Source organism: Branchiostoma belcheri, unplaced genomic scaffold (assembly GCF_001625305.1).
Source record: "Branchiostoma belcheri isolate BF01 breed outbred unplaced genomic scaffold, Haploidv18h27 scaffold184, whole genome shotgun sequence".
Classification (NCBI taxonomy): domain Eukaryota; kingdom Metazoa; phylum Chordata; class Leptocardii; order Amphioxiformes; family Branchiostomatidae; genus Branchiostoma; species Branchiostoma belcheri.
This window is the reverse complement of record NW_017803313.1, coordinates 230,667-241,978: the sequence shown is the minus strand read 5'-3', so window position 1 is coordinate 241,978 and position 11,312 is coordinate 230,667. Positions and strand designations below refer to the sequence as shown.

At 39.8% G+C, this 11,312-nt stretch overlaps 1 protein-coding gene across 1 annotated transcript in view; it reads right to left on the bottom strand.

The window, feature by feature from the left end:
- Nucleotides 1-279: 279 nt before the first annotated feature.
- The window catches only part of LOC109467623 (pappalysin-1-like), a 47,179-nt gene continuing 36,146 nt past the window's right edge, over nucleotides 280-11,312 (bottom strand). Inside the window, 7 exon segments of the mRNA XM_019765640.1 lie at nucleotides 280-2,495; nucleotides 3,133-3,231; nucleotides 4,194-4,468; nucleotides 4,580-4,715; nucleotides 6,112-6,295; nucleotides 7,675-7,882; nucleotides 8,842-9,050. Of these exon segments, the coding sequence (XP_019621199.1) occupies nucleotides 2,283-2,495; nucleotides 3,133-3,231; nucleotides 4,194-4,468; nucleotides 4,580-4,715; nucleotides 6,112-6,295; nucleotides 7,675-7,882; nucleotides 8,842-9,050 (1,324 nt within the window). The 3' untranslated portion in view covers nucleotides 280-2,282.

Below are 11,312 nucleotides of genomic sequence, written 5' to 3'. Positions count from 1 at the left end.
CAGGTAAGCGCAGCTCAACGATCTGTGATATGCGGAGACTGCCCAAAATCGTGCCTGATCCATTCATAAATTGAGCTAGATACACGTAGGCACGTTCCGGATACAAGAGAAGTGGTCGTGTGCAAAGACATGGGAAGATCCTACATTATCTCGAAATGCCGAAGGCGTGAGGTAACAAAGGCTACGTTGCTGTAAAATTAATGTTAATTCAACCTTCCAATCCAAAGTGTAAGCAACTCACCCATCCACAACAAATAAAGACAAGTGGGATAAGCTTCACATCCTTTCCATGTTCACAGATTTCGTATCCTTACATGTATATTAACTCTTTTAACTTAAACTTAGACACGTTCTCTGCCTTACTAATTTATACTAGTATATATCGTCTATAGCGTCACTGACGTACAAATTTACCACTACTCATTCACCAAAATGTTACCATAAATGTAACTCTCAACTGTGAAAGGTATTTAATTAGTATTTATGCTTTCCGCTGCTGCACATGATAAGATAGTCCAACAGTTCTTTGTCAGTAATAAGCACCTTCGACCTCCGTATACCTGACAAGAATGCTTGGCACAAGTTGCCTATAGTACATCCATAATAATAGCACCATTTGCTGTGCCACGTCTTTGGAACACAATGACATATTTATTACAATTACGTGGACTTAACATTAACCCTACTTATTATGGAAACAGTATTAGTAGTGATTACCATAACTAGTGCGATGCCATCAATACGCTATTAGTGTAGTTGAAGTGCCAAAAGTCGTCACAATTGGTATCACATGTCTTGCTTATAGCTGAAGCAATCAGCACACACTTACAAGTACGAAGTAAACAGCAATCCACGTGAGATTTAGACAGCCCCACCCCGACACTTTCTGACCACAATGACTTTTGTATTGTTTTCTTTCTTGTATATTTTTTTACCGTCACTAATTCAGTAATCACTTCAAATGCCGTTCAAGATCTCTCCACTTTGAATGCACGATAGTAGTGAGCAGAATTTCACGAATGCACTTTGAATATCCAGGGTTATATAGTAATACTGCAGAGAATCTGCATCCGATCCATGCCAGCTCTAACCTTCTGAAAATATTTTTGAATTGAGTTTTGAATCCCTTGGTGTATTTATTGTTAATGATCATCCCAAACGGTTTCGGTATTTTCGTTCACATATGTATCTTATATATTTGTGTCCATGGTAGTAGTAAAAGCAGAAAGTATGAGTTGGTTGCAAAGTCAGTAAACATTTGATTGCGTTGTTTTTTAGATGATGTGTAATCGAGGCTTTTGTGCCATGAATATCCTGCGAGTTGATATTTAGCATAAAATGCATAAAATTCAAATAAAATCTTTTTAATGTGTAATGGTATAGAAATAGTAGAAAAAAATAGTAAAAAAAAACGATGGTTGTTATTATTCATAATGCTCAAATTACAGGACCTAAACGGAGGCTAGCTTGTAATTATCTGGAAAAGTTAGCCCTTTTATATAGAAGGGTTATTAGCGATTTATCGCACTTTAAACCATTACGTCTAAGATATCGTAGTAAAGACGAATTGGTGACTGTTGCGTCCATCTCTTTTGATAAAAATGTCGTTAATATTTGGCATCATTAGAATTTGGAATTGTATTATATTATAATATGATATATCATGCTAGTGTACGCTTTCTAAAACTTGTGTGCTGTTCGTCAACACTCCCATATTTGTATACATCTGTTCAGCAGACCATTTTTGTGGCTACTTGGTTTGGGGTCACACTATTAGACAATAATACAGCTAGGTGCATGGCTAGGTGGTCAACTCTTGTGCACCCTTACATGTGTGTTCAATTCTGGATGGATTTATGACTCATGTAAACTGTTGCATAATCATACGATATAGTGATTATATAAGCCTTATCAATTTCTTGTCATCCAAACGACCAGTGGTTTTAATTGATACGCGTACAGCACTTCAGGTGTCTTATTCCCCTCTACTGCACCGCCAACCATTCAAATACCATGGTAGTCACTGGGAGAATATGTTATACATTAATGTTATAATCCCGTTTGATTTTGATTATATACAACGTAAAGTACTAGCTAAATTTCTCATACATCATTCCACTGCAGATATGTATCCTGACAAGCAAGGCATTTTTTGTGGACTGGATACCATAGTCCCGCTTAATCACACCTACACACACACTGAAGCTACAAATGTGCTCGGTTCATCACAATGGGTGGGTTATGAAACAAGTACCCAGTATATACATCCAGAAATCCTGGACTTAAAGATAGTCGAAGCCGTCGTCAACTTTGTCATTATAGGAATACTCATTTAGTTTTTCAGCAGAGACCTCTTCACTATAGTTGGTTTCTCTATCCCAGCTGGGGTGTGACACATCCTTTGACTTATCTTTGCTTTTCCCGTTTCTATTTTCGATGGCGTTTGGATCCTTACATCTACACTCTTCTTTGCAATTTGCAGGAAAAGGCTGCACCTGGAGAAAAACATAACTGAAACTGTTTAATTTAAAGATACAATGAATATGTGGTTGTATGAACGTATGATCATAGCATGTTTGAACTTTAATGTAAGTGCATATTGTTTAATTGCAAGATGACTAGTGTAGAGTTGAGTCAATGAAAATATCATTAATCTGAAAATGAGTATCTCATTTTCATGATTACTGAAAAACGCTAGAATACAATGATGACATGGTGGTAAATAACAAGAATTGTATACTGGAGCTGTTTTTAAGTTAACTTAAGGGGACTATCATTGGACATGAATCATGCAATCTTTGCAAAACTGACCTGTCCTTGGTGCTGAACACTATATAAGACCTTCAAACTTTCGATAGCTTTCGATATCTAAATAGGATCTTATTTCCACAATGAGCACGAAACCAGAGGTAGAGAGGATCTTATTTTCATGATCAGTACAAAACCATTAACATCATTTGGAGAAGGTATTGGGTCCTGGAACTCCAGATTCATTTGTTAAATTTCTGTGATACTAAAGTTATTTCCTAAACATTAAGATTAGTAATTGAACACTGTAAAATCCGGTTATGGTTTTTTTTAGATTAAGCTTACGTCAATCAATAATCTATCCTATTTGGCAAGGTTTGTCACCTTCATGTTTGCATTTGTTGACTCGCAACAGTCTCCTCCATCATAGTTACAGAAAGCTCTGTTGTTCTGCTGGTCACACCATCCGTCATCGATGAATTCCTGCAACAGGTTGTCAATCATCAGATTTGAGGGCTATAAATCATGTATGCTAGAAAACCCTCAGGTAAACTTCAAGTAGAGGATCTACGGGGGTTTTCCAGACCCTCGTCAAGATCAAGCAGCAGGTACAGTACATGCTAGTGTTATCTATAGATAATACCTCTCCCATGCTCAGTAGACCAAATAGTTCCAGAATCAACCCAGTGAAATGAGACATCAACGCAAACCATACAATTATCTAACTTTTACATTACAGCATATATAGACAATTTAGTGTCTATGGGCGAGCACAATATACAATGGCGGCCAAGGGACAGTTTTGCAATAACGGTGCACACCCTGGTTCGTCTGGGACAGAGGTTCTTTTTAGTCCGTAGTAAAAAAGACGAAGGGGTTTTTGAGGGTCCAAGTTTGAGTTCACATTTCTCATGATCTACTGCAAATTGATAACATGGCTCGGAAGTGTAAGAAGTGATTTTTTGCTGAAGATGATGTCGGCCTTGATCCTTACATTCTTCCGCGCCGAACCTGATGCACCTCTGGCGTCGTGGAAGCTGATTAAGAACAGTCGCGACATGGATGATGACAATAATTTTAGTTCAAGTACGATGTTCTTGTGTCTTTCTGTCAACATCACGTCATTTCTACAGGAAGTTTTTGTCCATGGGATTAGCGAAATTCCCAATTCTGTGAATTAATTTTGGCATAAAAATAATGTTTTTTTTCTGTTTTAAAAGTTCTCCAAAATCAAAGAGGTCGAAGAAAGCAAACTCACAAGTTGATCGTGTAGCCGAAGGAGTATACTTCCTTCCCATATACATTTATGTCATTTCCAGTTTATTCCATGGAAGAGTCTCAACAAGGGTTTGAATGGAAATAACCTGGGTTGCACCACCCATAACATTATAAATAGAATACATTTACAGGATAAGATAATCTGCCTTTGTTTATATGATATGTACCTTACTACATTCTTCCACACATCCCACATCCAATGGGTCAGGGTACCAGACAAGCCCTCCCGTACACGTCAACAGTACGTCTTTCACGGTGTTCATCGTCATCTTGGACTTGGCCATCTTCTCGTACTTGTCCGCTAGAGACTTGTACGACCAGTCGTGTGGTGAAACTGGTCCGTGCCGGTCTTCACTGCGCGGAGTCAGGAACATTTTGTCGTTTGCTTTTATGATGATTGGAACATTGCCTCCTACTGTACAGACTGCCTTGCATGTTGCTCCTAATATATTAAAATTCAGATTAAAATCATGTAACAGACAGCTAGAACAAACATGTTGTTGATCACAACGGGTGACTACTGTTGCATCACGCTAAACGTAAAGGCGCTTACCAATGCTAGAGCCTTTGCACTGAAAGGCAACATCACTCCTTGTCTGTATCTTCGGGCAGTCTCCTTTTAGGTTCTTACACATATTGAAGACTCCGTTCCAGCTGCCATCCCGCTGACAGGTTATGGTAGTTCCCATCTAAAGAAAAGAAATCAGACATCTAAATTTGGTTAAGATAGTTACCTTGCTGACGTTTCTGTCAGACACCTTCCTCGGAGATTCTGACTGGAATTCTGCTTCTCGCCGCTATATGTAACCGATGTAGGTGGCACTTTTGTGGCGAGACCATAATCCCAAACGTGGCTGAGTTTGTACCCCCCCCCCTCGTACCGGTTCATCACTGGGATGAAACAATTAAGGGTTGATGACCCGCCCCGAGATGTATACAGTGTCATGAGGCCTGGTCATTTCCTATAACCACCAATTGAACCGCCGAGTGAGCGATAGCTTTCTCTCCGCAAAGATTAAGGACAACTTAAACATGTTGTTGTTAGACAGAGTCATGTTCCACCGGTATGGTCGATCTGACGTCATTCAAACAAAACAGTCGACGCTGATTGGTTCCGGGGTTTATGGGATTAAGGACAATCACCGCTGGGTAGGTTATGGCGTGATAACCTATAGGATACGGGACCTCTAATTGGTCAACGTTATCTGGCTATATGATAATAAAGGGTTAATGCCCCGCCCCGAGGTGTATATGGTGAGATAATCCCTGGTCAGTTGTGTTAACCACTAAATAAAGTGAGCGGAGCAAACGAGGTGGTTTATGAGGTGGTTATCGCACCTGACCAGGGATTGTATCCCCATATACACCAAGGATAACTAATTAAGGCGGGGCATTAACGTTATTGTCATATAGCCTATCTAATTGACACAGTTACATGTATTTGACAAAATTCCTTTATAAAATCCCTCCATCACCAAAAAAAAAACCCCTCACATTCTATGTTATGTGAAACAAGATGGCATGGACAGAAAAACAGATGATCTAGGCAATCGTCTGTGGTGACCATGTGATATTGGAACAGTGCAACTTTTAGTGGGGATGTAAAAAAATTATCTTTAGTCTTTTTCTTTTTAAACTTTATTCATTCTTTTTAATTGTGTTGTATTTTGAAAGAAGATATTCGAAATATGAAATACAATACGTCTTAATAGATAAATACTAGAAGTCTTAGCACTACTGTTAGTGCCCTGTCCCCTGTATAATGGTACGGTCCAAAAAGTGTTCGGTTATTCTAATAACCTTTTGAGGTTACGGCCTGATAACCAAATGGAGGCTTCTGATTGGTCGACGCCTTCTGGCTATAATATGATTATCATTATGAAACGATGGATGTACGTTATTCAACTTTCAGCATTTGTGATACATACATTCAGACCCTCGTGCATATTACCAATATACTTGGGGCATTTTATGCATCTTATGAGTTAAAGAGAAAATGGAAGGTTGGAACAATATTTAGTTAGCCTAAATTCCGTGAAGATAGATCTTTCGAGAACAGATAGAAAAAAAAACTAATATGTCTACCTTGTCATTTTCTCCACACCTCAAATTGCACTTGCTCTGGTAGTCGAAACCTCTGGTGCAGTTGTATAGACCTTTGAACTTGGGTGGAGGCGGCTTGCACTTGACACGCTCACACGTCGGTCCCTGCCACAGGCCCTCCTCTGAGCAGCTTCGACGAAACACTCGTCTGTCATAGGGAGGCATACTGTTGCCAAGGATGTGCCAAGGTGAAGAGCAAGTTACTGCAAGTTAGCCATGCAAGGCGACAGATAAAGGATGACCAGCGAAGGTGAAGTTTTTGCAGTCTTCAGAAAAGCCAATGCAACTACAGTCGTTTGTAGTTGAACACAAAGTTTTTGACTTTCACGCAGACCACAAAACTTTCTTGTGTTCGTCATAAAGAACAAAGGAAAAATGTTAGCAGCAAAGAGAAGTAATTCACAACCCCAGTCCCACGACCCATACCGTTGGCAAATATTACCTTCAAGGATGACGTATACAAAAGGTTTGTTATTGATTATGCATTGCAGATGAATTGATTATGCTTATGTAAGGTGATGATCTTGACAAAGAAGGCTGCTGTAGCATATTCTCATCTATCATTCAATTAGGTCTTGATTTGCATGACTGATGTCGAATGATATTCATCTTTACTTAACGTATGAATGCCGGAAGTATATTATTTCATTTACCACAATGGCCTTATAGTATTGTCGCATAAATTATACAAATGATGTCTTCGTTTGCATCTATCAATGTTTCTCTTTTTATTATAACGCAGCCAATTTAAAGGATTTCCTTTGTGCAAATTCGAATTAGCACCTGATTTGAACAATTTGCATATGATGATGTCAATCATCACTTAAGCTACCTACATACCATAGCATGTCCATAACACTAGATATTAAAACCTGAAGTTCTGTTTCAGTACCAAGAAAAACCAGAAGGGAGTCTAAAATTTAAACAATTCTTCAATAGGTCAACACCTGCACACCTCACAAATTTCATAATAGTCCAGCCTCTTGAGTTATCGTGCTTAATCACATCCAAGCAATAACATAAACTTCTAGACGAAGGTAATAAAAGCAGGTAACTGATCAAATGCACAGCAGAGAAGTATATAATCATAAGAATAAATATTAGTATATAATCATAAGAATAAACATGTTATACAACAAAGGTACATCTAAACATCGTCATCAACATCAGGTAATTATAAGCATCAATGTTGCAGAGATTCACAGATTTAAAAACGTTAGTGCGAATTTGATGTAAAAGAAAGAATAAGATAGCTGCTTATCATAATAACCACAACACGGTGAATTGTTGTACTATTTTGTAATAAATGTACAATATCTAATGTTACAGTTGAATTATTGTCTTCGCCATGAATGACAAATTCTAAAGTGTTGAAATATGTTTAACCAATGCTCTTTTATTCAGCCAAAATGTTGTCAACTTTTGTGAAAGTATTCATGATTATTGATCTTTTATGATGGCAATCACATCCACAAATAGATGGCAAAGCCCACCTTCATTATCAACCACAAAGTATAATTTTGATATTAAAGAAGTTCTGGGTACCTGTGGGAAGAAGTACCGACCACGTGATACCCTCGCTTGCAGCGGAACTTGCAGGAGGTACCGACGTGGTGGTTGGTGGTGTCCAGGCACCGCTGAGTGGCCAGATTAGCATTCTCTTGCTTCGGTGGTGGACCACAGATCAGCTGGCAAAACGCCTGAGGCAGTGACCATAGCCCATCTTCTTCACACCTTATGATGTTTTCATCACCTGCAGGGATGGGGGTGGAGGAAAACATATGCTGATCATAACAACGTACATATCAGCATCTATTGGGCGACACTCCACCGTATGGGTGGGGAAGTCGTGTTGAAAGTGCCTTTCCCAAGGGCACAACGTCGGGTCACGGTGAGTATCGAACCCGGGACCTCTCGGTTCCGGGTCTAACGCTTCTAGCAGTGGTCAACATGCCAAAAATGGGCAAAGATGTCTGTTGCTATGCCGGAAGGTGGATGGAAGATAACTATGAAGAGAGGAGACAAGAAAAGACTCTGATTTAATGTCTTCTTCTTACTTTGATGCAGCGATATGTGATGGTGGCTGTGTACATGTATAAGCGATGTTCCTACCGAATCAAAACCATTTATACAATGATTGAGTCAAAATCTTAAATTGTAGGGACCTTGTTTTTTTCGGCCCGCCTTGTTTTCTTCGCCCGCTCGCATTAGATTTGGAATATGCGGAGGATGTCAATTATAAAATTTACTTGCTGTGGCCTTATACGAATACACATGAGAAATAAGCTGTCAACCATCAACTTGAGTTTTTGACCATGAAAACACACATTGACATGGTAGTCCACCCCGAAATTGTCCATTCAGTCCAAAATTCCATAATTTTATACGGCAGAATTGTGTGTGTAAGACCAAAACAGAATACATTGTACATCCAAACAGAGCAAGTTCTAGAGTTCTACCGGGCAGCTAAGTCAAGCCTAAAAGACAACAAAAGAGTTAACAAAAGAAAACCCCTCCCAGCTGGCAAATGCCAACATTCATAAACATATACAAAGAAAAAGACTGTTTACTGTTGATTTGCGAGCTATCACCAAAAAGAAGTATTGTCCTTTGCCCATCACACACTACGACACAATTACTAGTATACTGCATCATTTAGTATTTACCGTAAGAACACAAAATTGCCACACTGTTTACTAGACATGACCTTACCTTGGAGTTTGGCAGGAGATTTACACTTAAATGTACACTTTTTTCCAAAGGAATGGCCCTCCTTGCAGACAATTGATGCATGTGGGATGTTAGGTTCTCCACAGTCCATAGGTTTGCAGGACAGGTCCTCCGTATTCCATCGGCCATTGATACACATCACATGGCGAGGTCCAATGGGCAAGTACCCCCTGTTACATTGCACTGAGCAACTGCGGGGGACGAAACAAGGCAACTTTGAAATAGGGTCTAGTATCTAGTGCAAGTGTTCGAAGAAATGGAAAAGTACTATCATAGAGACAATTTTAGATTATAGATTGAACGATTTATTCATCTATTCCATAAATGATGTAAGTGAAAACCCTTATTTTTGTACATGTACATCTATACCCACTGGGATAAGTACACGTAACAACAAAATAATAGTAAACAGATAGATGTATACATCATCAGGTGCTATAGTTTTGTAAGTGAATTCGACTTCTCGCCTTAGTACACATTTACTCTCCATACAGACTGTAACAGACTGTGATATGAGTCGTCACAATGCAAACCCCGCAACAGAATAGCACGTTAGTACAATGTTGTAGCATAGCAATAATTTCCGAATCGATATGAGCATGTTGGTCCTCTAACCCCCCCCCCCCACACACACACACACATGTACTGTTCCCGTGTCGCAGCTAGCTTTCAGCGTGTCGTAAAATATTCACAAAAACGCATCTAATCTTATGTCTTAGTAGCTATAAAGTTCCAGCTGAGCATATTACAAATGTCAAGAAGCACCACATCTGATACCTATCGCCATCCTGCATTCCAGAACAGTTGACGAGGGAGTCTCTCTTCAACGCCCTTGAGTTAACAGAGGCATACTTGACTATGAGTGGAGGGCACGTTGTTTTTTTGCACGTCGTCGCAGGGTGACATTGTCGGCTGGCTGGGTTGTACATCTCTCCATGTTGGCATCTGAAAGTATTTTACATTTGGTGTTTACACAGATCAAAACATGGAGAGAAGATTGCAGGAAGATGTGGGGCAATTGCTGCCGATGTAGGGTCATGTAAGGCTTGAGGATTAACTGCAGAATCTGCAATATCACGCTTACCACGTTAACGCCAGGACATGCCCAATTAGTATACAAAATCATGCCCGTAGCCAGGATTTTGAATGGGTGTCTCCACTGCTTGAGGCGGGACCTCGAGTGCCGTAGGCGCGAGGTCCCTAGGGGGTCCGGGGGCATGCTCCCCGCAAAATTTTGAAAAATGAACCTTCTAAAATGGCATTTCGTGCATTTTTTTAGAGGATTCCAAGAAAAAATCAGAGATAAATTTCTAATGACAAAGGGAGCAGTTTTTCTATGATTCCAGTCCATCTTTTTTTTTGGTAGGTAAAGGAGAACGTCTCCAACTCATGGCTTGTAGGACTGCAAGTTCCATTGTTGTTCCCACGGCATTGGATTTGGAGGCATATTGTGAGGGTTAGCTCCTCACCCAATCAACTGGATTTTTTTGTTTTGTTTTTCTTGGCAGGAGTGAATATTTGTCAGGTATGGTGGGAACTTCTTGCGGCAAATTGTAGTTTAGAATCCGGGGCGTTTTGGCACTGATCTCTGAATCTAATTAGACACACATTCACAGCGTAAATATCTAACCATCATTTACAGTGTGCGACATAAATCAACCTTTCTTATAAACCAGATTACCTACCGTGAAATAGCAACTGGATCCAGAGTATCGGAGGAGCGAAGGGCAATGGCGGAGATGGCGATGTATTTGGACATGAACTTGATCTTTGCCGCCTTGGTGTGGTAGAATGGTGCAGTAAGGTCGTGTACTACGGAGACCTCGACTGGGTTCTGTTTACAGGACAGCGGTACCTGGGCATCACAACAGGAACACATCAGTGATGATGGGAATTGGTTAACATCTTACATGAATACATACATACATACATACATACATGTATGGAAATGATAGTTTTGATTGTATTAATATTTTGAATCGGCTCAAAGGGAACACAAGTATCAATTCACTGATCAGTTTGTAGCTGAAAATTTCAGATATCACATTAACAGCAACGTCAACAGTAATGCTACAAGAAAAAGATGGGCGAGGTCAGGATAGGAAGGATATCTTCTTCCTCGGAGGTAGTAGGTAATAATCAAATAACGAAATTGATGGCAAATATTGACAGAGTTAAACAGGCCTTGTCACCATCATTTAAGTGCGAATGTCTGTAAGGATCAAACAATGGTGGCAGGGGTCAAAAAATCGATTTGGCTCAAACTTTGCACAGTGATAGTACTTGGCCCACAACCCCTCAAAATAGCTTTCTTTCCGGTCAACACCGATCGTTGCCATGGTAACGGGCCAAACAAGTTTCGGGGCCATTTTCCCTGATTTAGACATGTGAAAAACATGAAATTTGGCATAGTTTAAGGCACGATTACGAGCAAGTGCTTTAATATTATGGAA